The following is a 27,179-nucleotide window of genomic DNA, read 5'->3' as shown; positions in this document are numbered from 1 at the left end:
GCCTGCAGTGTTGACTGTGCGTAAAATGGGAAAAGGTGGCGAAAACAAAGGTGTTACAGATCTTTAAAATAAGGCTCGACACATGGCAGATTAATGGCTGCTGAAATTTCACACAGCCATGACATAATACAGATCTTTCCAGTAAGTTGCCATGAGAATTAGTAGAGCTTTAACACACCGAGGTTCCGTTTTTATTTATTTATTTATTTAGACTTGTTGGTTGTCGTTGACCAGTTGGAGGTCACACTTTACCGACCTTTTAATTGACCACATCGGTCTCTGCATTTAGGCTAAAGGTTTCCAGCCTCATCTCTGCTTTTATTTCACACGCTCAGAAAAATATCTGGGTACATCATAACGTACCGCCACTGCCTCCCCCACCGCTCCCGAACCTCCGCTCCCTCCCGCCCTCTCTGTCGGCCCCGAGCTGCCCTTACACTTTTGCCGGTGAGAGCGACTAATCCCCTGCGTCCATGGTTTACTCTGAGCCCGTATTTAATTCCTCTAACCCCCCAGCTGCCGCCCTGGTTACTCACTGAACACGACAGACTGTGAACCGCTCTGGTTATTAATAATTCACCAGCCCTCCGCTCCGCTTCTCCGGCCGCGGCCGCAGGACACCGCTCGTCCTCACTGGTGCGTGAGTGCAGCCACGCTGTGTTCTCACTTCGAGCGTTTGTTTACTTAATTTTGGCCGCTCGGTGTCTCACACGGGAGGTACTCGCATCTCACCTCCTTGTTACAGTGTTCAGCCTATAGGCAGTCCCGGCTGGCATTGCCCACCAAGTCCCGCTAGTCTCATCAACCCTGATGCCTCTGATGTTGCGACATCCGCGCTGCCACATGGTGAGTTTTGTTTTAGACGCCGATCGCTCCGCAACTTTCTCCGGACACTGAGGAACAGGTGGGGTATAGGACCTCCACATTTTCATCGCAGCGAAGCCGGAGCATGCACAAGGGACAGCGTGCGGCGTCGTCCGCTCTGCAGGAGCAACAGCTGATTTGGTGAGCGCGTATGCAGAGAGTGCAAGCTACTTACTGTCGGTGCTCAGCCAGACTCCTGCTCTGTCACTCGGGGCTCAGACGGTGACTGTGTCGGTGGCGCAGGGCTCGGCGACTCGGTGGACATTACGGTACCGGGACAGACTGGAGAGAGAGAGAGGGAGAGAGAGACAGAGAGAGAAAGCAGCGCGCACTGACAGGCGAGCACAGTCTTGACACGGACTATTTTCATGGAAATATCACGAGCTGAAAGCGAACATAAACACCTTGCGTGAAGAAGTCGGGAAGTAGAAGACTTGGATTATACGGCTCTGCCCTCCTTTGCCTCGACTGGGAAGAGTTGACTACAACTTAAAAAAAATGTTTACCGGGCAACAGGCCGTGTATTAGGGCTCTTTTGCTTCCGGTATCAGGCCCGACTGAACAAGAAACCGAGCAGTTTTCTCTCTCCCACACACTTTTTTTTTCTTTTTTGGAAGCCGAACTTTTGAGAGTGGAAAATGGGTCTTTGAGAGTGTTGGCACATTTCCCTACACCACAATGGTACGTGCTATGTAAACCAATAATTTGCTCATTTATGCAGTCAGCTTTCAGATTCATTGTAGTTGTCCATAGATTTAATGATACACAGACATTGCTTTAGAGTTAAGTTTAGTGGGCTGACTTAGCCACTTATAATTCTTGTGTGTGTTACTGTTTACTTGTGTAGCTAATGGGTAACAGTCATCAGAGAGTGTGCCAAGTCCCTCCACCTACCTGTGTATGTTTGCTGTCAGATAGACGCATTATATTGCTATTCATAAAATAGGAGGGTTTGCCTCGCTGGAATATTGCATGAAGATTTAAAGTAAAGTTGCTGTTAGGGAAGCATAATGCAACTTATTTTAATGGTTAAATAACATGCTGCCAAAATTTCTTTCCAACCTCCTGGCCAAATTAGTGTTCAGCCCTCTCAGTTCACCGCCCGATGCCCACTGCTTTCTGCCGTTTTATCCACATGGAGAACATGACTCCACTCATTGCTGTGGTCTCTGATGTGGGCCTGTCTGTAGACTATTTATAGCCACATGTATGATATGCATCTCATGTCATACAGTGTAACCGGCTAATCAAAAGTCGTCACACAGTACGTTAGAAAGGTTGCCGGTGACATGTGTAGAGCTCCCAGAGCTCGAATCCCACCTGAAGGCAACGTTTACTAGAGTTTGGAAATTTGGCTATGAGAGAATGGAACTCTTTTTTTTCTCTCTTTGTACCAACATTCAGTTATGTGCTTATTTGATTTGTGCGTAATTACGCACAGCGGTTTAGACCCGTTCCTTCATTGCGCAGGTAATTAATATGTGCAGTGCAGTTCAGAGAACTCCGGTGACATCACAAAGCAAAAGTTTGTAAAGGCTGACTCGGGAACCTGCTCACTTTCAACATTCTTTTGGGATACAACAACATTTGTGGTTTTATTTGAGGTTTCATTATAATTTGAATTGGCACAGTCCTTTCACGAGAAAATCTATTATTGTTTCCCGTTTTATCCCCATTTGCCCTGAACAGGATATTTCTTTAAACTCTCATATGTATTCCCTGTGAGGTTGTGAAAACAGGCATTTGAATGCAGTGCTTGTAGGTTGCAAAATCAGTAATAAAAAGTCTGTTTTATACTGAATTATGATATATAGCTTACAGATCCTTGACCCTTAGATATTCTTTTTTGGCATGAAATAAGTCAAGTCAGGCAATAGTTAGGGGAACCTCCCACATACAACCTTGAAGCTGCTTAGATACCAGGAAGGGATCTTATTTGCACATGAATATGGAAGATTATTAGTATGAATAATTATTTGTTTACGAGCACCCTAGCTGACATGGCAGCTGCCCAAGAAGCTCATCAGTAAAAATGATACAGAATTCAGGACAGGCCTCACATGGGATTATCTTGACTTGTTATTCCCCTACTTATAGCAGCAACACACCTCTTTTTTTTTTTTTTAAGGAAATGCTATATTGTGAATTTGTGCCAGATATTTCAGTTGTGTGTTAGTTAAGTCAGAATGCACTGGAGGCATCTGTCAATCACTGTCAGGGTTCTGTTAGCTTCCCCCGAGGCTGATGCTCCATCTTTGACACACAAACAAACGCTTCAACCCCACTTTTCTGCAGAGATGATCTGTATCTGTGGCCCTACAGGCTATAGATTTTTCCAGATACACCTACTGTATGTTGGAAAGCAAAAAAGAAATGGGACCCATAATTACTGAAACTGTAAACATGACACGTTTGGTCCCAAATTATAGTTTACACAGATATTAGACCCCCAAAATAAGCAATATTAGTCACGTTTTAAATATATAGGTGTATTGAAAGTCTCAGCTGCTCTCTAATGCTTGGCATATGTGTGACGTACTATATAAGAACATAAGAAACAAATACAGTAATCATGGAGTGTAAATAGCTGTGTAAATAGTTGGGGTAATTGTATCCCATACTGTGTGTGTGTGTGTGTGTGTGTGTGTGTGTGTGTGTGTGTGTGTGTGTGTGTGTGTGTGTGTGTGTGTGTGTGTGTGTGTGTGCACGCACAACCTGCCTCATGATGATCAGAAAAGCGGTTTTCCAGTCTTGTGTGATCTCCCTCTTGGCTGTTGCTGCCAGTGATGTCATTCCTCACTGTATACAGAATATTATGCTATTATGTTTGTCCTGGCCTTGACATTTCCTTGGAAAAATAAATAAGGCTTCAAGCAGGCTATGATAGCTTATGTGGCGTGTAAGCTCTTGCCGTAGTTTAAAGATGGAAACTCTGATATACGCTCAAACAGCGTAAATATTAGGAGAGTGAGCTCAGATGGGTTTGTCAGGTTGATTGGTTTTTAAGCTGTTGTAACTGTTGTAGCATGGTTTAGCAGAGTGGCTATCGAGGACACATCAAGAGGCATAATCAGGTGAGGTATTCTTTGAAGTGACAGTCGTGTTGCAGTGAATGACTTAAAAGAAAAAGAAAGAAAAGTGTCACTCCTTACAATCAGAGTTGTGGGCCTGAATTGTTAGCATGTGTCCTTTTAAAAGCTGGATCCCACAGTTCCCAGTAGCATTCCCAATAATTCTCCAAAAGCATTATTAAAGCATTCATCAAACCTTCCAGGACTGTTCCGCAGTGCGCCCTCATCTTTCAAACTCCATGGACCCAGTTTGTAACCCGGGCTTTAAGTCAGGTATTTGAAGTCTAAAGGTTAATTCAAGATGACCCTGATGGCATCACTGTGACATCATCAGGGTCATTATCTCAGGCTTTAGAAAGACAGTGACCATGACTGTTTCCACATGCTGAGCAGTACTCTCCGTGGTGAATAAACTGACTTTTGTGTCTAAAATCAGTGGAGTGCTACTTTTCTTTTAAGGTTAATGAGTGTGTACAATGACTATTTTTCAGACTTCATGAGTACCCCTAAAAACGAAGGCAAACACTTAGCCATTTACAAGGTACAGGCCAAGAACAACATGAAGTATATAGGCAGCTCAATCCTCGTTGATTTTTTATTTGTCAATATTTGTCAAGCCCTCCTCAGGGTCACGTTCATAAAAAAAGCATAAATGAAAACAAACTCTGAAAAACACAAAAAGCTTCTTTGTATGAGGGCTACCTCTTCTTGTGGAGTAGTTACTGTTGAAAAGATGAAGGGTGAATTTCAGAAGAGTCAAAAAATGAACTTGTCAGTGAAGAGCACTTTGTGCAAGGTGAAAGCAGCAGGGTCCCTTTTTGCAGCCAGTCTTTATGACTTCTTCAAATGAGTTTTGCTTTTTTTTCTTTAAATAAGTGCTCTTGAAATAAAGCAGAGGTATGTTGCATGGGGAACACTGACAGATTTCTTTAACTTGTTTTAACAAAGATGCAATGCTGTGACTTTTGACATGGATATTTTTGGCACTGTACAGGAAGCCTTACTTTGTCTCATCAAGCTCAGGCTGATCACATAACACTCCTAACTCTTCCATCTCATTTCTAACCCTGCCTCAATTACTTTATCAAGACTTAACCCCCACATTAATTGGTTTCACAAGACACCCCAGACTGCACACCAGCTGTGTAACCGAGTAATTTGAATCTACTTAATTTGGGAAGGTGTTGGTATCTCCTGCCTTCTGAGTTCAATTTGGAAAAAAAAAAAAAATCACAACAACAATACATGTATTTTCTCTCTTCACTCTCCTCTTTAGGGCCTTAATGAGGAATTAGTGCCAATAGCATTATTCATTAAACAGAGCTTGCCAGCTATTTATCACTGTAACAATATTAGCATATTTGTTTAAATTTTCAACACTTTTTTCCAGCATTCGTAACCAGGTTTAGCATTTTTAATAATCTGGCATCGAATGCATCGTACCAAATTGAATGCTGAAAAAGAACCAGTAGCAAGCCCCAGAAACATACTAAAAATCCTTTATAAACACGCACGCACACACATGCACGCACACTCCTCTAATTACCGCCTCCCCTGCTCCCTGTCTCATTCCTCACCTCCTGAGATGCAGGTGTAAAATATCACATTTTTCCAGCATTTCTCCCTGAGGTGGCGCTGGCTTGGACTCACACAACGTAAAATTTCCCCTTTCATATTCCCCCACACATTTTTTTCTACAAACAAGTTCCCCCTCCCGTCCCTCCCTCTCTTTGATGTGCTTGCCACATCTGTACAGGTTTGTTAGCTTGTTACCAGGTGAAGAATGAGGATACAATTAAGGCTGAATGAAGTGGGACTGGGAAGGATGTCAGTTATGTTTTGCTATAGAGGTCTTCGATGCTCTAGAACCTGCTGAGTTCAAATGCTGCAAATGATTAGGATGCTGCAGTGGAGGGATCAGAAGGTTGTTAATCAGTGATTGTGAGGATACCTGCCTCTCACAGATTGTTGTGTATCCAGAAATAAGGAAGCCCAGGTGGTTTCTGAGCTGGTGTGTGTCTATGTATGATCAAGAGAATGAGAGAGACAAGGGAAGGTGGGCCGTATGTATATGTGCTCTGATATATCCAATGCCATGAAAGGCAGCCAACTTGAACGTTCCCCTTTAGATCTGACTTACGGTGTATACATCAGAGAGAAGTGAGCAGGCAGAGTGCAGCTGAGGTACTATAGAGATCCAGATTCACGTTTTTACTCTTTACTGTCCTTATTAGCATGTCTCTGAGAGTACATTGGTCAGTCAAACAACCTTAAGTGATTTGAAAATAACAAAACATTTTGGGGAATTCCTGAATTTGCTTTCTTTCTGCATTTGAGCTTAGCTTAGCTTAGCATAGGGACTGGACACAGCTAACTGGGCTCTGTCAAACAAACGTCTCTAAATCTCACTAATTAACCCGAAAATGTTAAAATGACTCAATGTGTTTTTAGGGTAAAGGCTATACATGCTTTTTTTTTTGGTTTTGGTAGTCAACTTTTTTCACTTTGGACAGAGCCAGACTGGCCTTTTCCACCTGCTGCTAGTCTTTATGCTAAGCTAGATAAACACCTCTTTTCAGCTTACTTTACATACTATGCCTCATTTGTCACCCAGAACTCTGTATGTTAGTCAGAGAGTAGGCTATTATCAGTGCAAACATTACAGGCAAAACCTTAACCTGTCATCTAGCAGCATTTTACATCTTTACAACAGCAGTAACTGATTCTTTTGGCCACTTGTAGGCTGCAGAAACAAGCCGTGAAAACATAACTGATATATGATCAGCTTTTAGATTGATATGGCTAACTGCTAATCGCTAGTTGCTAATTTAGAGATCCCCAAGTCTTCATTGGAAGTCATGTGTCTGTCCACTCCAAGAATATAAGTTCAATATTTGGTGCCCTCGTAGCTCTATTGGAGCTGGGCATGTAATGTAAGGTTGGTTTTTAGAGTTTTTTTTTCACAGTTGACTAATGCAGCTAAAACACGATGAGAGCTCTGAGAGTGAACCAGAGGGGGCCACGAAACTAGAACTGAGCTGAAAGATATTATAAAGCTCAGTAGAGCTGAGGGGAACTGCAAAGTCAGAGGATAATTCTCTGTGGGTTCATCACTATGAACGACCTCTTTCACATTACACATTGTCATTTGATCCATTGTTCATATAAGAATATTGATTATAGCCACTTCCCGTGTCTGAATAACCAGTTAAACAAAAAGGTTTTAATTTGTCCACCAAGGCTTGTGTTAGGAACACTATGCAACTGAATCACAGAGAAACATGCAGAGCTCTGAGGTCAAAATTGGGACAACTTTGTACTCACAGACATGAGAGATTATCTTCTTTGAATTTCCCAAATCACTGAGCTATCTCTTTAATGCTTCATACATTCATATGGAGACTTGAACTGTGGCATTGACCAAGAAACCCAGTGTTCTCTTCAGCCTGGCCTGTGAATTCTTTTCCACTTTATGATTGTTTGCAGAAATAAAAACATTCTCTGCACTCCCCATCGATAAAATCTGACAACCATCTCAGTGTTGTATTACACTTGGTCACCAGAAAAGTCAACGTCCCAGACATCAGATGATTTCTAGAGCTTTTTAAGTGTTAATTACATGAGGCTCTGCATCTATTCTAGCTCTAGGCTGGCCATATGGATTGGGCATATGCTGCATATAGAAAAACACATATATATAATTGATACCATGCTCCATAAAGGGAGGGGGGGCAGTGCTGCCCAGAGCTACATCAAACAATCATTCTCAAACAAATGATGCCCCTCTCTGAGGGCCGGAGATAGAGAGAGGAGAAAAAAGATAGATACGATAAGACACATAGAGGCCAAACTGATTGACTGACTCTTGTTTTGTTATCCATTCATTCATTATTATTCACTCTCCTTGAGCTTGAACTCTGTTGTCCGTGCAGCACAAATCATTTACAACTTTAAATGACTGAAACCTGTCAGAAAAAGGCAACTAGAACTACCAGCGTGCTTTGTTCTGTGCAACTCTGTGATTATCAACAGAGTAAAATATATCCTTCAGCTGGCCTGGGCAGTTTAAGAGCTTAACAGAAAACCCAGGGAGCTTGACAAGGGCACCATTTAGTGGGACAAATGGTTTCAAATGGTTTTCCTCCAGTGTTTCCCCACATATTAATGATGACAGGCCAGAGGTTGGATGCTGAGGCTGAACGCCATGAGTAGTGTTTTCTTAGTCATTTGGATGACTTGAATTCCCACTTTGTTTAACCGAATGAACGCTTCACGTGGCCCTCGCTAAACTTATTGTGAGCGAGAGAGGCTATGCTAAACAAAACCAGTGTTAATCTTATGTTAATCAATCCGGCTGCCGGACCTTTTGCCACAGCGATCGGGTGAAATCACACACACAGATGCCCTCCCTGTGTTACAGTAAAAAGGGAAAGGGAAAAGGCTCGAGCTGTAACCTCTCATTCTGAGGGATATGAATAGCCTGTGTCTCCAGCCGCAGCTTGGTTAGCCCAAGTCTGGGACTTATTATAGCGCTGTGTGTTTATGCATGTGTCTGCGCATGTATTTGTTCAAGTGCAATCCCGTGTCACCGTGTGCGTGTGCGTATTTGTGTGCATATGTAAATGCTTAAGTAACCTAATGTCTGTTTGAATTCCCTAAAAAATTGTTTACCCCACATGCCAGTTTAAATAGTATAACTTTACATTTTCTTATTGGCTACGAGCAGTGTTTGTTCCTGTTTTGGGTCCATGTTTGTTTCTGCTTAAGGTATTTTGCGATATGAGAACGTATAGTTCTGGAAAATAGGATTATTTCTCCTCTTCTCCTCCATCCAGCGACTAAACTTAAAACTCTTAGTCTCATTGTGAGTAAAACTTCCTTGCCCTAACCAGAGGAAGCAGAGCTATTTTCATTTTCTAGACATTTTTAGCTCTCGTCTAACAGGTTTAGTTGATTTCCAAAACAAATTTAGCCTGGCAAAAACCAATTTGTACCAGTTTGGACTTAAAAGTAATAACCACGGGCCAGCTAACCAGGCAGAACTCCCATCCCTGATCCAGATCCTCAGTCTGTGGTTCCCTCCCATCCATGTTGTCTGGCCCGGCTGCCTCAATTGACAGCAGAACTGCAATGGATGCTCATTCAGAGCCCAAGTCTCTGCCGGCGTGTCCCACGGCATACAAATGAACTGTGCTGAATAGAAACAAACACTTAGAATAAATACTTTAGCTGCATCTATCAGTGAATGCAATGTAGGGCCTGTCGTGCAGCCAAGGGCTTGTGTTTGTATATGTGTGTGTGTCCATGTGGGCAGACGTATGGCCTCTGTATGTGCGAGTCTGTGCTGAATGTGTGTAGTATGTGACTGTGCATATGTGTGTGTGTGTGTCTGTGTGTGTGTGTGTGTGTGAATGATTTGTGCTGAATCAGTGCGTGCTGACAGAAAAGTGACCATGCAGGTGAAACAGCAGGGACAGGAAATGCCATTGTGTCGCAGTATTGTGCGCTGGTAACGGCAGCTAAACACTTTGCTCCCCATTCAAGTGGTGGTGACTGGCAAGGCCGGGCCTCAGGCCTGCACGGCATATGGGTTCATGCAGGCAGCACACACCGTGAACTGTGTGTGTGCATGTGTGTGTGTGTGTGTGTGTGTGTGTGTGTGAGGAAGATGAAAGACATTGTTTCTCAAGTAGTTATCATGGTGGTGGGACTTGAGGATGATTAATAAATAGGTCAACATAGGAAGCGGCATTCTTAAATCCAAAGTCTACATTTTCAGCTTTGCAGCCAGCTTTTCTGTGTGTTTTGGAATTCCCTGAACATAAAGACAGTGTCAACTAATGAATAAATGACTGTTGTGTTACATTTCAGGCAACCGAAACCTTTCTGTTGAACGAAGAACCCTCCAGAGGTCCTGGGATGCCTGAATGCTTTGTAGTATCAGATTCATACAGGGTATGCATCTATTATTATTATTATTATTTTTATTTTTATTATTAATGTTATTATTGTTTCATGTGTTGGTATTAAATGTGTTATTTGAGTCATTACTCATTACTATGACTGACAGTCTGTTTTCATGCTCTTGGTAATTGCACTGCAATCATAATGTCATTCACAGCTCCCTCTACTCAGCTGCAAACCATTACAATCATTATTTCCACACGCACATTTAAGAAAAAAGGGGGCCTTCGCAACTCCACCGAAGCGCCCGCGCCTCATGGGAGTGAAAATGATGACGATAATGTGCAGCATGCCGAGTTGTATAAAAACCAAAGGAATAGAAAGTTTGAAGAAAGTGAGCAGCTTTTCTAAAGAGAAAAAAAGAAAGAAAGAAAGAAAGAAAAGAAAAATCCACCCAGGGAGCACAGTGGATTTACAACGATCAACGTGATATAAAATGGTAATAAAAACAGAGGAGTGGGGATGGGGAGGGAGAGAGGAGGGTGGAGGGGGGCCGTGGATGACTGAAAATGTGATTGTTAATGAGGTGGGAGCCAGTTTTCTAGGCTACAGTCTTTGTTTCCCAGAGTTAAGACTTACGCCAAGTCTCACAGAGAATCTGGGTTGCTACAGTGTATCGTGTGTCTCGGGGTGCAGAAATGAACCATTATGGCTGGAATTGAGTCGCGCGGCTGCTAGAGGAGAGTTTTGGAGAGGGGGAGGAGCGTCAGTGGAGCTGTATTGGATTCCAGGGGCAGGGAGTTCAAGAACATCCATAGGAAGGTGTCCACCTCTAACTTCTCACAAGGAGGTCTGCTGTTGGGGGCTAAGTCGTGCATCATGGCTCCCGTCTTCTTGTTTAAGCCCTTTTGGATTGTGACCCCTGAAAATGAGGCTGTCTACCTTCCTGTGGTTATGATGTGGATATGCGTAATGAGCAGGATTTAAAGAGGCCTGATGACGCCAAAGGGTCCAGTATTTCACAAGAAAAGAAATTTCCATCTTACCAAGTCATTTCTCTACAGCTGAAACCGAGTTTTCTAAGAAGGACTGACAAAGTGAGATTTTCAATCTGTTTCCAGCAGAAATAAACTTGTTTTAAGAGCTTGCCAGAAATGAGTGTCTGTGTGTCGAAACAAGACAGAAGAAGGCAGGCTTCTGCTCTAGAGTGGAGAAACATCCAACCCCACACACTCTACACCACTTTCACTCACTTTATTGACGACGTTTTGCTCCTCAGACCCTCATCAGGCAAACAGCACCATACATGCAGAGTATAGGCTGCAGACTTTCACTCTGGAAAACACACCAATCACAGCACGTCACAAACACTGTGTGCACACATTTAAGGTCAGTGAGCTCTTCAAATATAAAGACAAACATGATGCTGAGCTCCTCAAACTGGAAAAAGACAAAGTAAATTTATCATTATTATAGAAAGTAGGATCACTTTTTTTTTACAGATCAGTCCCATATTACACACTGCAGCCTATAGTCTTCATAGGGTAGAGAAAGACACTGAAGTCATTATAAAAATGGGGGGAGGAGGGTTATAATAATAATAATAATAATAATAATAAGTCACATGTGAAATGACTTGTTAAGAGGGAGCCTTTGGCTGTGACCCCCACGATTTGTCTGGTCACGACCCCCCCCCCCGGCTATAGGAACCACTTCTTTAGGCCAAAAATGTGCACTGTATGTAAACTGTGGCACGCCACAGCTGACATCTGCTCAGCCAAACAGCACCACCACACTTCAGCTTATCTCCCATGCTGTGTCTCCTTTTACACCAGGCCGAGCCAAGGTGTGGCATCATGACTTGTCGGGATTGTTTTAGGCAAATTTTGTGGTTACTGTCATCCTTGCAGAACCTGTTTGGCTGACCTGAAGCTCCCCTGAATTAGTCCACACGGGAATAAACTGCACATCAATTTCTCTGATTGTTTATCAGCCAGAGCCTCGTTTTTTTATTTCTGTTTTTTTAATGCAACTTGTACAACCGCTCCGAGCTGATGGGTGAAGTCATTACAGCGCCAGCCACTCTGGAGCAGTGGTAAATATGTATATTCGAAGCGTGTGAAAAAGCAGAGCCACAGCAGACCCACCAACCATAGCATATGGCTCTACCATGTGTTACTTAATGAGAGATTTACTCACACAGACCACTAAATGTGTGGCTCATTTAAGGAGCCACGGCAGAGGAGTGTTTGCGTGTGTTGCATGCAAGTCGACTCTATAAAGGAGGGAGGGGGGGCTTGATCCCCGTCTAACCGCTCGCTCTAACCTTTTGCACTTGTGGTGCCTTTAATGACTCCACTGCAAAAGTGAGCTGAGAGCAAAGAATATCCCTCCAGTGCAGCAGGCAATGCTTCTCAGTCAATACACCTGCCTGAAGGGGAACCGAAAGGTGTGTGAGCGTTGGATATGTGTGTTTCATATTAGCATGTATCATATTCACAGAGAGGAATGCTGGTATTCTAACCTTGTGTGGCGGTGAGGACAGGAGGTTACAGTTTTGTGGCGTACATACACTCCTGACCACACACTTTCTCCCTCCCCGCCCGTGTCTCTGGCTCTCGTATCTGGCCGTGTGCAGTAATTGGCCATACAGAGCCCAGATCTCTTTGTTTCGCCGTGCAGAGGCTTGCGGTAGACAAGCACAAGCAGTGGGCCTCGTAAATCTGTGGGACTCCAGTGTCAGGCCCAAAGTTTCAGCTCCGCTTCTTTACAATGACTTCACTCCCACCCAAATTCCCACTGTACCGCACTCAGGACCCAGTCCAAGAGGCTTTATTTTATGGCTTCTATGCAATATGTGTATCGCTCACTACCGTTTGTGTGTGTGACAGAGTTTCTGTTTCACACACCCCAATTTAGCACAATTTAGCATCTTGATGCCGCTCACAGGCTGTGATTATATGTCTGTCTTCACTGTTTGCTAGTTTTCTACTTCATAGTGAACGCTGCAGTAACTGTTTGGCTTGGCCTCACTTCACTGGTTTTTAAACTACAGTTGTGGGTTCCAGACTGGGTCAAATATGGTTCAGTAAATAAATAGTCTTAACTTTACAGCCTTGATGAGATAATGCGTTGATTCAAATGCCTGCAAATGAATTTAAGTATATAATCCAGCGCAAACTTTAGCTTTTAATGCATGAGACTTAAGAGCTGAAATCCTCACATCAGGAGCTCTAACAGAATATTTTATTCATGCATTTGAACTGTACTTACATAACCCTGGATTATACATTGTATACATCCTTGACCAAGCTACGTTGTGAGTCAAATCACAGACGTTGATCTCTCTGTTCATGTCGTTTTCTCACAACATAGGCAACAGAACGGCTGCACAGGTCTCACTACATATATAAGCATATTCCTTTTTTCTTGTCTTGCAGCTGTTACACCACTTTGATCTACTCTGATGATGCGTTTACGTGTAACCTTGTAGTTAAAAAATAACAACAGTGTGACTGTGAATGCATTAAACACGCACCTCTGCTCCTTGATTAATATTTGCGTTTCCATAACATGGAATGAACGGGTCAGTAAACGCAACTGAGGCATCACATTACCATGTAAAAGATGTAGGGGCGCGCGGATCTACCCTATAGGCTCTGCGTAGCGCGTCGGACCGACACCGAAGATTAATCAAAAGAAAGATTTATCCCGTTTCAGAGGTCAAAAGTTCTGCCAACGACACCTTGATGAATTAGCACAATCATTAAAAAAAATACCGCCTTTAGGGAGAATTCGTTGCAAAGAGGAGAGCGATAAAAGTCCTGCAGGAGGAGAGGGGAGGGAGACAAAGTTTTTTCCCTGAAAGTTTGTGCAAGCTTTCACTTTCTAGGCGGGGTTACTGTAAGCTGCAGCAGCATGGAGTGAGAGAAACAGGACGGCGAGCGATTGCAATGCAGCACTATACCGAGCTTCCATCCAACTTAAATAAGCTCTCCAATTCTCCTTTCTAAAAATAACCATGTACTCCCCGTACTGCTTGACACAGGTAAATTGTCTTATCTTATTTCATTGTTTGGGTAGGCTGTAGCGGGGACGCCGGTTTTTATTGCGCTGCCTCTGTCTGTTATTTTACGTGTGTTTATTTGTTGTGTTCGAGCGTCTTTCTGCTCTCTGACTCAGTCTGAAACTTCACCTCAACTCTCGTTCCGCCTCGGAGCGCGTTTGTGCCGCAGGAAACTTTCTTGCGCGTTTCCATCGCACATGGTTTTGGAGAGAAAATGGCGCTTCTCCCGAAATGTATTTCATATAAAAAAGAAGGAGGGGAGCCCCGCAGGAGGAGGGGAAAGCAGAGCGCAGGGACAGACAGACTGTGGACCGGAGTTTAATATTACTGCTGGAAGATTTTTCCAAGTGTCGAGGCTCGCAGGAGTGTTTGGCCGGGGAGAGGAGTCGCAGGAGAGCAGGGCGCACACCGCCGCCTTTAGGGCTGCTTTCATGTGGAGCTGAGACCGGGAGAAGCGAGACATTGGAGCTGGTGTGTGTGTGTGTGTGTGTGTGTGTGTGTGTGTGTGTGTGTGTGTGTTATATACTGTGAAGAACAGCACAGACGTTCTGCGTCTTCTGAGATACTGTTTTTTTTTTTTTTTTTTTTTTTTCTGGAGCTCTGCTGCGCCAGTTGACTATCTCACAAGTTTTTGCACTTGAATGCAACACGTGCTGACGTGTAGTTACAGGTTTACAGCAGAGAGAGGAACTACATTGATTTTAAACCTGCATCTCATCCCCTCATCTCCTCTTGTTCCTTCTCCTTTTTTTCACGACCTGAGCGCAGACAGCAGTGTCCTGACTTGCTTTTCCTGTCACAGTTAATTTGATGTCACATGACAAAATAAATGTCAGAGTTTTTTTTTTTTTTTTTTTCTAAAATTGCTGCTTCTAACATCTTGCTGCAGGCAGGACTGCATCATTAAACAGTCGGATTGTCTTTTCCAAGCGATTCATATTCTAAAAAGGGCTGCAAGTTTTTATTGATGCGTTGTTGCTGTTCTCAAGGAACCCACAAGTGTCAGGAAATTTACCAAAAATGATTACTGAGTAGCTGTTTCAACCTTTTTTTTTTTTAGTGTGGCACAATGTGGTGAAATGACTCTGCAGGTGTGAGGCATCTGCAATAAATGTTGCCCTTTGACCAATTTTGAATTTTTCTTTTGTCATATGCAAAACTGTTCCTAGCAATGATTCTTCATATTTAAACCTCCATCGCTTAAATAATTCATCTCAGCCTAAAAATACCACTTTGACACCGGTGAGAGAGGGTGAGCAGGAATAATCTAAGGCTGAGCTTTTTTCAGTGAGCCGTACAAAAATGTTGTCAAGTCCCACACGAGGAGCAGCTTCCCTAATCTAGATCTGTTATATACTTAAATGTGTTAAGCTCATTAATCCAGCCAAATGAAATCCTAAATTAAAAAAAGAAAACGTTTCCTCCCAGCACAGAGCCTCTTTTTTTCCAGGTCTGTATGATTTTTGAAGGTATTTCCTTCATTTCAGCCAGCCGGTGGCATCGACCTGCCCGTGTTATACAGCTGCTGGAAGTCTTGCTCTTATAAAGCAGACTTGTTTATCCCTCATTGGCTTCGTCTGACAGTGGACTGCCAGGGCGCGTTTGATGTGTAATTCATTCCTGATTTTTACAGTGGTTTTATTAAAAGACTTTTCCTCCCATCATATGCCTCTGACGACGGCTACCAGAGGCTGAGAGGATGTTCTCGGCTCCTCTCTCGTGTGGGCACAGGTCCTGTCTGGTTTCCATTTCAAAACATTAGCAGCTCGGACCAGAGTGTCATCCTCTCGCTGACACCAGAAGAGGAAAGAGGATTTTTTACTATTTTCCCTTAATTCTTCATTTTATTGAAGAAACTATTAGAGGCCACTTAGTGTGTTGGCTTAAGACGCAGAGGGTGAAATGGACTGAATCTGACTCAGAAATGTGAGGAAAATAGAAACAGATTGTTGAATTATGATGTACACATCAGTACACATATTGCCTATAGATTAGAATAAGCTGTGTGTTTAAGATGGTTTGCTTGGAAGTGTTTTTTTTTCAGCAGCTCTTAGCTCTGAGTTGTCCGCCTGCAATTCCAAAACAGGCCTTTTTGAGATGATGACTTTATCTGCAATTGATAAAAAAATCTCTCACAGCAGATAATCCTTGCACAAAAGAAGCTTTTATTTAGCTACATAAATTTCCCTTCATCAGCACTAATTGGCAACAGAAGCTCATACAGTGTAATGTAGTGCACATGTTGCACATGATGGCAACTTGCAGTGTGTCGTTGGCTGGGCAGGGGAACGATAGAGGCGCGTGTGCAGCGAGGGAAAAAGCCCCTCACACCGTCTTTCTTGTCAGTTTTTAAAAATTTGTACCCGTGTGTGTGCGTGTGTGTGTGCGTGTGTGTGTGTGTGTGTAAGTGTATGTGTCTATGTTGAGAAGAGACAACTTCCCTCTCCTTGCAAATAGTACCAGCAGCCCTCTTTCTCTCTCTCTCTCTCTCTCCACACACACACACACACACACACACACACACACGGCATTCCCTTGCAGCTCCGTCTGCAGACGGAAAGGCACATTTTGTTTATTTAATTGCTGTTAATAATTAAAAATTCGAGCTTGGACCTCGGATATGGCAACAATTGTAAACAATCGAATGAATTATTAACTGTGATAAAAGCCTTGCTGGAGAGAAGCAGCGTGCAGGGATGTGACGGACGGTGCGTAATGGAAGCAAATTACGGGCAGAGCCCTGAAAGAAGACGGAGTGTGCGTGTGTGTTCTGTGTGACTTCTGGTGTGTTTTTCATGTTGATCTAATTTAGGGATAAAAATGACATCTATATTCAGGCCATTTTAATGTAAACCAGATATGCGTTGATCAGCAGAGGTGGAAGCCAGCCTTACTGCAGTGCCTCACATGTTTTAATTTCCCATTCATCCTTCAAATTCATTCGAAGCCTGTAATTTACAGTTAAAGTTACAATTTCCTGTTCAGTTTGTCTTAGACAATATTTTCTCTTGTCCAATTGGTGATACTCTTCTTTCACTTTTTTTTTTTTGTTCCGTTTTTGTTCCTTTCTCCAAACCTAAAGCCCTTCAGGCCACAATGACGCACCACAATTCTGCACCTAAAAAAAACCACTTTTTTTTTTGTTTTATTGCATTTTTCAATGTGTTCAGTGGTACTTATGCAGCTCGTAATGTTGTCATCTCAGACTGTTTTCACTGGTGCGACATTTTAACTTATTCCTTCCCTCTGCCCCCTCTGCCCGCCTGGACGCCGACCCCTGCTCTCCTCGCCTCTTAACACCCTCTCAACACTAAAGTATTACCCTACTCACCTTCTAAACAATGCCTTAGTGGTAAGTCCTATTTAGTCCCTATTTATTCCGCATTAGGTGTGTGTGTTTTCATATATTCCATCTTGAGAAAATGTTCTTTTTTGTGCTGCTCCTGCAGGGCCGCTCACGCTGACGCGCAGCTGGAATTATTATAAGGCCCGTGCAGGAAGGGAAAGAGCGAAACTTTTGATTATTTTGTTCACGATAGCACTTCCATGAAAGTTGCATTTTCTCTGTGTGTTTTTGCAGCCTGTCACTGGCAACATGGTCCGAGCGGACGACACTTTTTTTTTTTCTTTTTTTGTTGCGGTGCAGTCAAGCTGCAGCGCAAACAGACCAAAAACTGGCTGCAGCTCCGATCACTCTGTGTTTTAATGTGTGCGAAGGAAAATATTAGATCGTGCTTCTGGAGCAGAGATAGATGGATGACATCACAAATATGACTTCTAAGCTGTTTTTAAAGATGCTTTTCCTGGCGGTGTTTTTTGAACTTGCCTTGTTTTAAAAAAAAGAAACAAGAAGTTTAACATTCACTATAAACCACCAGCCTCAATGTCGTAACGTCTCCTCTTTGCATCTTAATTTAAACTGCGTCATGCAAACTAAAACTTGCCCTGCACTTTTCCTTGAGGCCTTTCGTCTTTCTCATGCAGCTGCAAGTTCCTAATTGCCCTGGTGTAGGCTAATTATCGGACAGTTCACTTTCCGATCGCTTTCCAAATTCTGACAGTCTGTGACAAATGTTTGTTCGTGGTCTCTTTTCTTTGTCCGCCTCTCACAGTCAGAGGTCACCCCGGCTTTCAGGTCACCGTCTCAGCGCACATGACTTACTGCTTTGTCCTCCCAGTCTGCAGCATCGACTGCCTTTATCAGCGCTATACGTGTGTTGCTCCAAGAGGATGTATTATATTTTTCTTACGTCACCACCAATCCTTATCGCTCCTTATCAGACAGCAGTGTTTTCAGTGAAAATAGCAGCGCAGTATAAAGCGGAGGGAAAGCATGAGCTAGTTTGTTTTATGTGAAAATCTCATTAAATTAATGTAATCAATATCGGGCCTTTGAAGCATTAACTTTACATTGACGCATATTTGGTGAGGTGGCCCTTGCACCCCCCTCTGCTCCCTCCCCGTCTCTTCCCAAGGCCTGCAAAATGAGTTGGAACAGCTGTTCAGAGGATTAAAATCTGATGGAACCGCAGTCTGAATAAACAGAAAATGTTGAATTTTTCGGAATTAAAGACACGCGCGCACGCAGACACGCACAAGCGTAAACACCGACATGCAAACATGCACCTAAAACCTCTGGTGCCATGTCTTCATGCCAATTAGGCCTGTGAGTGGTTATCGCTGGATTAGCTGGGATGCCAGTTTCCAGGCGACTGTGTCTCACCTTTATCCTTTCAAAAAAAAAAAAAAAAAAATCATTTTCAAGCCAATCTCTGCAGTTTGTTTCAAAGCAAGCACCAAAGTCTCATTGCATGCAGCTGTATTACAATTCTCTCACATAGATATATTGAATTATGTTATCACTTTGGGTTTTGGTTCGGTTGCACACAAGTTTGCCTTGTGTGTAAATACACCCCCCCCCAACCCACACACACAAATATATATATATATTTAAAGAAAGAGAGAGAGAGAGCAAGATGTAGTTTTGTTTGTGTGGGTATCTGTGTGACCTGGCAGCCAGTAAAGCGCAGACAGAAGAATGAACTCATAGTACATCTGATTGGGAGGTAGGGCTGATCTATTGCACTTGCTTATAGCTGAGTTGTGTATGTATGAGGGGGAGACAGGCAGGGAGTATACAGGGTGAAATCGGAGTCCCTGATTGGCTACGCTGCTGTTTTGTGCTGCAGGCTGCGCTGGATCCTTTCCCCTCATCACGGGACACGAGGAGGTCATAGCCTAATGCCAGACGCTTGCCTGGGACACCGTGTTCCTTTTACTTATTCATTCATACCATGCAGCCAGTTACAGGCCGATCCTGTGCAAAACCCGACATCATTAAAAGACACGCAGATCTTTCACACATGGCACTCAGCTTGGTTCATTTAAGGTGGCATTTTTACGTTGTGTCCTCCTTGTGTTGGCCCGCCAAAGGCCAGCCGCCTGAAACAAGGAGGCAGAATTGCTAAGACACCCCACAGCTTCAATTGTGAGCTTTTTGTTAACTTCACAGCTTCAGAAATGGTAGGATTTTGTGGCTGATTTGCATTCTAAATACGTGCTGTATTTCTAAGCTTATAACTGAGGGGGTTACGAAGGTTTCTCTGATGAATGTCTTTGTTAGCGGTATAAATTTTCTGCATTTATTGTCAGCTGGTGACTGGGGGGGCCACCGTGCGTCAGCAGGAGCGAATTTACGGTGATTTTTCGCGAGGAAATGCAGAGCTCTCGTTGGTGGCGAAGACAAAGATGAAATGAGCTGGGTGCATTTTGGCAGCAGGCGATATAGATTTGATTTAAGTAGCATGTAGTTTTTATCTCGCGCTGCATGCAGAGAGAGGCAGAACCAACTGTGTCTCATTCAATATCAGCACAGCTGTCCCAGCATCCGTGGAGAATGGATTCCTACTGCTATTGCCATGGGAGGCTCCAGCCAAGAAGAATGGGAGGAAATCCAGTGTGTGCGCTTGTGTTTTAAAAGGAAGGCGAGGAGTGAGAGGAGAGAGTCATACGCTGGTGTGTCTGTCTCTGTCTCTGTCTGTGTGTGTGATTTTGCATGTGTGTGTCATGTTGCCTCCACCCGCCTCACTTTTCCTTCACTCATGTCACCTCTGGCATGGATTAGTCTTTGGCACAACCCTGGCAGTGCCCGCGGCCCCAGCGCGGTTCTGTGGTGGCCGATATGTTGTGCTGTTGCCATGGCTACTGCGTACGCACGCACGCACACACACACACACACACACACACACACACACACACACACACACACACACGGGTGCTAAATTACATAATTGAGCTAGAATATACAGAGGAACACAAAAAACTTAATGTTCAATATAAAAGCAGAGAAAGAGTAGAGGATGGGGGGGGTCCACAGACAAAGTGTGCATTTTCCAGAGCGACCCATGAGCAGAAAACAGAAATAGATTGGTGAATATTTAAGAGCTTTGTCATAGCTGAGCTTTAGACATCATTACAGCCTGTTCTTTCCTCTGATTTTGAGTCATAAATCCAAAAAACAGTGCTGCCATTATGTGGGTATTTGGAACGTTCTGACAAGCAATATGACAGGGAAGCTGAGGGGAAGGTGCTTGTGGCGACACACAAGTGGTGTCTGTGTGTGTGAAAGAATGAGACAGACAGAGAGAAAGCGGCAGTGTCTGTATATGAGAGAGGGTGTGGCACCATAGGTTTGCACAGATACACCATGAGGCATGCTGACATGTTTCTGCCTTCATGCTCCTCCTCCTGGGCTTCACTGTGTTTTTAATGGATCTTGTATCTGTGAGAGTATCAGTATCACCTGCTAACCCCTGAATATTATGAACACAAATACCTATACCCTGCTTTTCCACCAAAAAGATTCAATTACCCTGTCAAAAATCCAGAAAATGACATAAACAAGCACCATGATTGGCTCCCAGACTTGCTGTGATGTCACAAAGTCCTGCTTGTGTGTATGTGCTTTAAACTGAGATTCAAGGTGAGTGTGGAGAAACTTTCCACCTGCAGCAGATGGAGGTCAAACATCCAGAAGTGAGTGTAAGCAAAACACGTTTTAAAAAAAGAAAAAAAAAAAATAGTGGAACAATGGATTCATACAATAAGCTTGTCCGTGTTAATCTGATAATATCTATTACATGTTAATTTATGATGGCAAAATTAATATGAAAATCAGTTATTTATTAGCACCAAAGCTACTAGTGTGAGGCCAGTAGCACAAAACTGTCATGGCTATGAAGGATTTCAGTCAATAAAGTCACGTTGCGGATTGCAAAGTGAATAATTGTTGTACATTTCGCAATGTTTTGTTAATTTTGTTCCCTGTCTAGCGCTGCAGAAGACAGGGAGAGAAATGTGTCTGAGTGTGCTTTGTTCCTGCATTGAATACATTTGAACTAATGCCAGTATCAACACACGGAGCGAACATTGACAATAATTCATTCTCTGTTCTTTCTTTTTAATCAACAAGTAACGTTCCTGTAAAGAGACCCTGTATGATATTGACTTTCCAAGATCTTTTGTGCTCTGCAACGAGGAACCTGAGGGCTCAAACTTGTGGTCGGGCAAAGCCATTGTGTCAGTCTGTCACAGGTCAGCAGGAACAGATAGAGAGTTGTTGTTGCGGATCATTGATGGCCCACTCAAGGTCACTTCAGTGTGGGCAATCTGGGCATGTTGTTTGGCCTGTCCTGCCTGTCTGTCTGACCTACATCTAACTGCACTGGCTAAATATATACAGTAGACCCCTCATTACAAAGCTTCCAGATTAATCTGGATGAAATGTGAGCACCATTTCACTCTGCATGTGTTTGATTGCAGCCGGCTCTTCACAAGCTTCCCCAGGCTGACTTTCCATCCCAGTCAGTCTCTCACACATGTACTCACTATTCAGGAAAAAAAAAAAGGCAGATGCAGGCATTCACACAAACATGGCACACACATACATATTCTCATCTTGTGAATAAGACAGGAGCTATAGCCACAAAAGGACTACCCATTCAGAAACAAACCCTCTCTGCATTTACAGTTCACAGTGTGTCTCTTTGAATTCGAGCCTATGTGCACAAGCTATACTTTGCAGTGCCTCATACATACTGCACCTGCACATACTTAATCACATGAGGCACAGGTGTGCATTCTTTTAGGAAAAAAAATCACACCCAGTTTAACTGCACTACTGCGGTAGAGTGTGTGATATAGGACAGTGGTTCTCTTTGTTTCATGTACACCCCCACTCCTGTCAGATACACTCCTTCATTAACCCTAACTGTCATGTTGAAAATGTGTTTACACGAACTGATGTTAAATTGTATGTTAGTCAACACTCTTAATAATTTCAATAGTCTTTTGATCCAGTTGAACTGCCAATGTTTATGTCAGTTTGTATTTGTACTACCACCACTTGGAGTGTTTCTCCGTTACTTTTAGCTCACTATTTGAAGTTTTTATTTGTTACTTTTATCTATTTAAAATTTTGATCCCTAATTTTCAGCTATTTTTTTCAACCATTCTTTGGCTATTTCTTCCATTTAGGAATAAGACTACTTCAGCTAACTATTTCAACCATTTAGCCATTAGCCTACTTCAGCTAACTGTTTCATCCATGTAGCCTTTACCCTACAATAGCTAATGATTTCAATCCTTTCATCATGACTTCAGCTATCTATTTCAACCATTTAGCCATTAGCCTACTTCAGCTAAATAGTTCAACCATGTGGCCTTTACCCAACTATAGCTAATTATTTCAATCCTTTCAACATTACTTCAGCTATTTCATTTAGCCATTAGCCTACTTCAGCTAATTATTTCAACCCATTCACCATTAGTTCAGCTAACTTTTTCAACCATTAAGCCATTAGCCTCCTTCAGCTAACTTTTCTCTTCCATCTTCTTTCCATCTATACATTTTAATTACTTCTAATTGATCTAATTCTACCATTATATTTACCTAACATTTCAATTGTTATTTACTATTAGCTACCTATTTGAACTATTGATCCATTAGTTGATCCAATAGTTAACTGTTTTAATTAACTATTTCAACCATTTAACCATTACGTTTACTTTTATTGTAATTAATTGAACTGTTTTTCTTTACTTTAAGCTGAGTCATTTATCCCATATTCTGAGCTATTCTGTTCTCTGCTTGCTCGCTAACTAGTTTTTACACACTTTAAATTGCAGCACTTATTGTTCAGGTGTTACCATTTACTCACTCTGTGGATATTTTTTCTTCTTTGAATTGTAAGTCATACTTTTTCTAATTAGTTGAACTACTCTCCAATCATTTCATGTATCCCCTTGGGTACCCCCTGGGTTATGAGTACCCCTGGTTGGGAATAAATGATAAAGGAAGCCAGCAAAACACGCATTTGGCAATTCATCTGGCCCTCCTGTGTTCCATCCATCCATCCATCCTTTTATTACCAGGCAAAAGAAACATCCCTGCACACCTGGTGAAGCCTGGAGAGGCAATTACAATCATTTGGGCACAAAGACTTCATTGGGTCGCTGTTAATTTGGAAGTGATGGTGGTGTGGGGGATTCTTCAGTTGTCAAGGGATGACATAACGCAGTGACGCCACTCGATGATGTTATAGCATTCATTATCTTTTCACTGCTCCTTTTGGCTTTCCTTTCAGTAGAAGACGGATAAAGAGGCATTGATTGGCTCGTTGATTGTACCTCAAATTTCCAGAGGCTCTTTCATCATCATGCTACATTACCTCATGCTGTAGCACAGGCAACATAGTTCCAAGTAGACTCCTGGATATGTTGATCCTGCACTGGAGATGAAAACAGTGACCACGCTGGAGTATAATCCATGTCGGCTATTTAGCAGATAAGATTATGAGCCCAGCAATGATTGTATCCATTGCTTAAACTTCGCATCAGCTTTCGAGATCTGCTTTCATTCTCATTTGCCGGGAACAAGGCTTAAAGCTTGTGATTGGGCTTAATAGGCATTTATGGGGTTAATTTTGGAGGGAAAATCTTTTCCTGTCTTGGGGGTGGGTGGAGGAACGTTGACGCTTGGAGGCTTATGAACCCGCAAGTGAAACAGTAATGAAAACACTTTTGACCTGATTTCAAGAGCTGGAGAAAAAGACATAGAATAGATTGATAAGGAGGATTTGTAGTTACAGACAAAGACAGACACACAACAATATGTTAGGACGGCAGAGCTGCATGCTCTTCTCTCTTTCTTTTTTCTTTTTCTTGTCTTGCCTGCCTTGCTTTTTCACTACCTCCCTTTCATTTTCTCTTCTTACCTTTCTTGTCTGTTTCTGTCTGTGTATCTAATTTGGCCACCCCGTCCAGCAAGGAATAGCTGTCACCCCAGGGAACAAAGTGCTAGATCTTGCTCTTTGGAGCAGGAAGTTGGCACGGGGCCAGGGGTGGAAAATCTATACCCGGTTGCATAATATAACATATCTTTACCTCAGATGAACTCTGAGGAGGCCTGGCAGCTGTGAGCAAACAGAGCTGGAGGGCGGGAGTTTGTGTGTTATTAACTGACTCCGTTTGTGTGGAAGTGTCTGTGTATGTGTTGGGTATGAGTGCATGCTCTATGCTTCTTGTGACTTGTGTTTGCTGGCTGGTGCTGCAGGCCCGAGGCTGTTTGAGACCCCCTTGACAGTCAAGCAGAGTGCAGTAGAGTCAAATAGACCCTTGTTGAAATAAAAAGCAGAGATCAGAGTAGAGTAGAGTTGAGTCGAGGAGGCATAGGCCAAGCAGGGCTCAGGGTTAGACTCAAACACAACTCTGTGGCTTCTCCTTTTGGCCCAGCCAGCCAGTAACTACTATCCCAACTACAGCTGCACCGTACTCTATGAGGGAATTCAGATATAAACTTTCTGCTCTGTTTAGGCTCAGAGAAATAGCTGCAGGATTAGTGTGCGTTACATGGAAAGTTGTATATTTGACTGGAAAATTCAGTGCAGGATGAGGATTTCATGTCACTGCTAAAATATAAAACACAGATGGGCCAGATTTAGCTTTACCCTGCGAGTTCATGGAACAGGACAATCTCTGCTCCTCAAACACTCTTTATGACAGTTTATAAATTCACTTCCACGCCACACTCTCTGCTCTCCTGTTATTAAGACGTCAAGATGGTCTCTGAATCAAATTCCTGTAGGAGCCCTTGTTGTGATCGTCTGCAACCATGATTGAGAAACAGTGCGCGCCACTCCTCTTTTGTGGCTGCAGCTTCTGGAGCTCTTGAAACGGGATGCAGAGGGAACGGACCTGAGAGCGGTCAGCCGGCTGACGGGTGGAATTGCTGTCAGTCTCTTCAGTGCGCACAATGTCTTTAGGAAAGCCTCGTGAAACTCAAACTGGGCTCATTATGGTCATCATCTGGAATAAAGTGCAATCATCTCCGCCACCTGCAGCAAGCTGCGGCGCAGAAAGGACTCTTGCAGGCCTTATGGACCTGTCTGCTACAGTCGCCTATCAGTTCATGCACATTTATTCTATTCATTGTGTTGTTTTTTTATGCCCCTGCCTTGTTTTTCCTCTCCATCTCCACACCTGAATAGAAGTATTTCGAAACTAGAGTTAGGACTCATATGGGGACCACAAATTGACTGTATATTGCAGCCAGGCTGTGGAGATTTATGATGAAAGTGAATAGGGATGGTGTGGGCGGGTATGCAGAGGTGCATATTATGGTGCGCTTTTTTTTTTTTTTTTTGTTTGTGTAATGCTTGGAGGAGCTGAAGGCCTTGAGAATGGTGTAGAGGAATGAAACAACAGCAGAATTATTTTTCTCTTTCAGAAAGACAGAAAGATAATAGAAAGAAAGACAGCGCAAAGAGAAAAAGAAGGGGATGGGAAAAGAAGAGAGGGGAATGGGCGGGAATGAAAGAGGCCATAGTCTGTGTATTGTAAATACAGTAGACTGGGGAGCACTCCATGTCCTTTTATTTTTTCTAGCAGCATGATTTGTTTGATTTACTCTCTATCAATCAGCGGAGGATGTATTTAAACGAACTTGAAGTATATTTGAGAAAGCCTCTTTATAGCTGTGGCTGTTTGTATTCTCCTTTTACTTTCCTTGGAAGCAGACCGTGATTAAAACAGACGATATAGGCGTATTGTATTTCCTAGGGGATTGGAAGGAATGCAAATGCATCATAACCATATTATACTAGTTAGGAGTGGTGTGTGTTGCCAAGCCTCTGGATACAGGAGAGAGTAGACGCAGTTACACTGAAGGGAACCGAGTCCCACAAAGAGCCAGAATCCCACAACTGCAACAACACGAGAGGATATCTGACACTGTTGGACTATATTTGACATTTCATAGGATACACACACAGCACCAAAGCCTTCACTGCATGAAAAGCCAGGTTTCTCTGTCTGTTCAAAACTTAACAGAGGAAACCCCAAAAAAAGTTCCTCTTTCTCTCACTGTGTGCACGGATGAGTGTCCGAGCACCGCAGAATCCGTTTGGCATTTTTGTTGTGAGGGAAGCATGTTGTTGGTGGGACTTTGGCCTGCACAATCCCTCCTCTGTTAAAACAATGCAGCATTTGTCCTCCCTAACCTAATTACTCCCTCCCGGGGGAGAAAGGCAACAGCACCAAATCCCATAGTTAGGAGCTCTGATCTGGGCTCTGCTGTAAGAAAAGGCCTCATTCATTTCCCTCCCTCCTTCCACCACACATGCTAAGACACACACACACTTTCTATTTTTCACTGTGTTTGGTCTGATAGATGCTAATTATCCTGATATTCCTCTTTTATCTGTGTTCTTGTTATTATTGTTGTAAATGTATTAATTCAAAGGACTTATTGCATGCAAAAGGTTAAGTAATGCCATTTTTGCTATGATTTCAGTGTGAGAGACATTCTACTCATTCATATATGCTAAAAAAAAAAAGGTGAATATACCTGTAGCCCAAGCTAAAATATAGTTATTTTGACTCACTGGTAGACACAAGCTCAAATTTGACCTTAAAACTATCACAGATTTTTTATTTTTTTTTGTACATGTGCATATGACATTCAGAACTCTAATGGATAAACATTAATATAAGAAAATAACACTAACCCTGAACAGCCCAGGGTGGTTTTCTATTTATCGGTACAGAGTAAATGTCCCTCAGTATTGCAGTATTGACTCAAATTGTCACTCAGTGCTAGTGTTATTTTTTTTAAATTACTGTTGTGTTATTCACCCAAACTAAAAATGTGATTATATTGACTCAGCGTTAGACACAGCGAGCTCAAAACTCTTTCTTTTTTCCTCTAAAACTGTCAC

The 27,179-nt window shown here is 42.8% G+C and overlaps 1 protein-coding gene across 19 annotated transcripts in view; it reads left to right on the top strand.

Moving 5' to 3' along the window:
• Positions 1 to 435: 435 nt before the first annotated feature.
• Positions 436 to 27,179, top strand: part of nfixb (nuclear factor I/Xb) — a 131,235-nt gene continuing 104,491 nt past the window's right edge. For 9 of the 19 annotated variants that reach the window (XM_070980585.1, XM_070980588.1, XM_070980576.1 and 6 more), the window contains exon 1: positions 13,723 to 13,887. In XM_070980585.1, coding sequence (XP_070836686.1) covers positions 13,861 to 13,887 — 27 coding nt within the window. In that variant the 5' untranslated portion in view covers positions 13,723 to 13,860. Of the gene's footprint in view, positions 1,546 to 9,806; positions 9,891 to 13,633; positions 13,888 to 17,221; positions 17,258 to 27,179 lie in introns of those variants that run through there. The other 10 variants (XM_070980553.1, XM_070980580.1, XM_070980560.1 and 7 more) reach the window with 3 other exon arrangements.

This window comes from Chaetodon trifascialis, chromosome 15 (genome assembly GCF_039877785.1).
Source record: "Chaetodon trifascialis isolate fChaTrf1 chromosome 15, fChaTrf1.hap1, whole genome shotgun sequence".
Classification (NCBI taxonomy): Eukaryota; Metazoa; Chordata; class Actinopteri; order Chaetodontiformes; family Chaetodontidae; genus Chaetodon; species Chaetodon trifascialis.
Note: the sequence above shows the minus strand (reverse complement) of the source record. Positions and strands in the feature narration are given on the sequence as shown.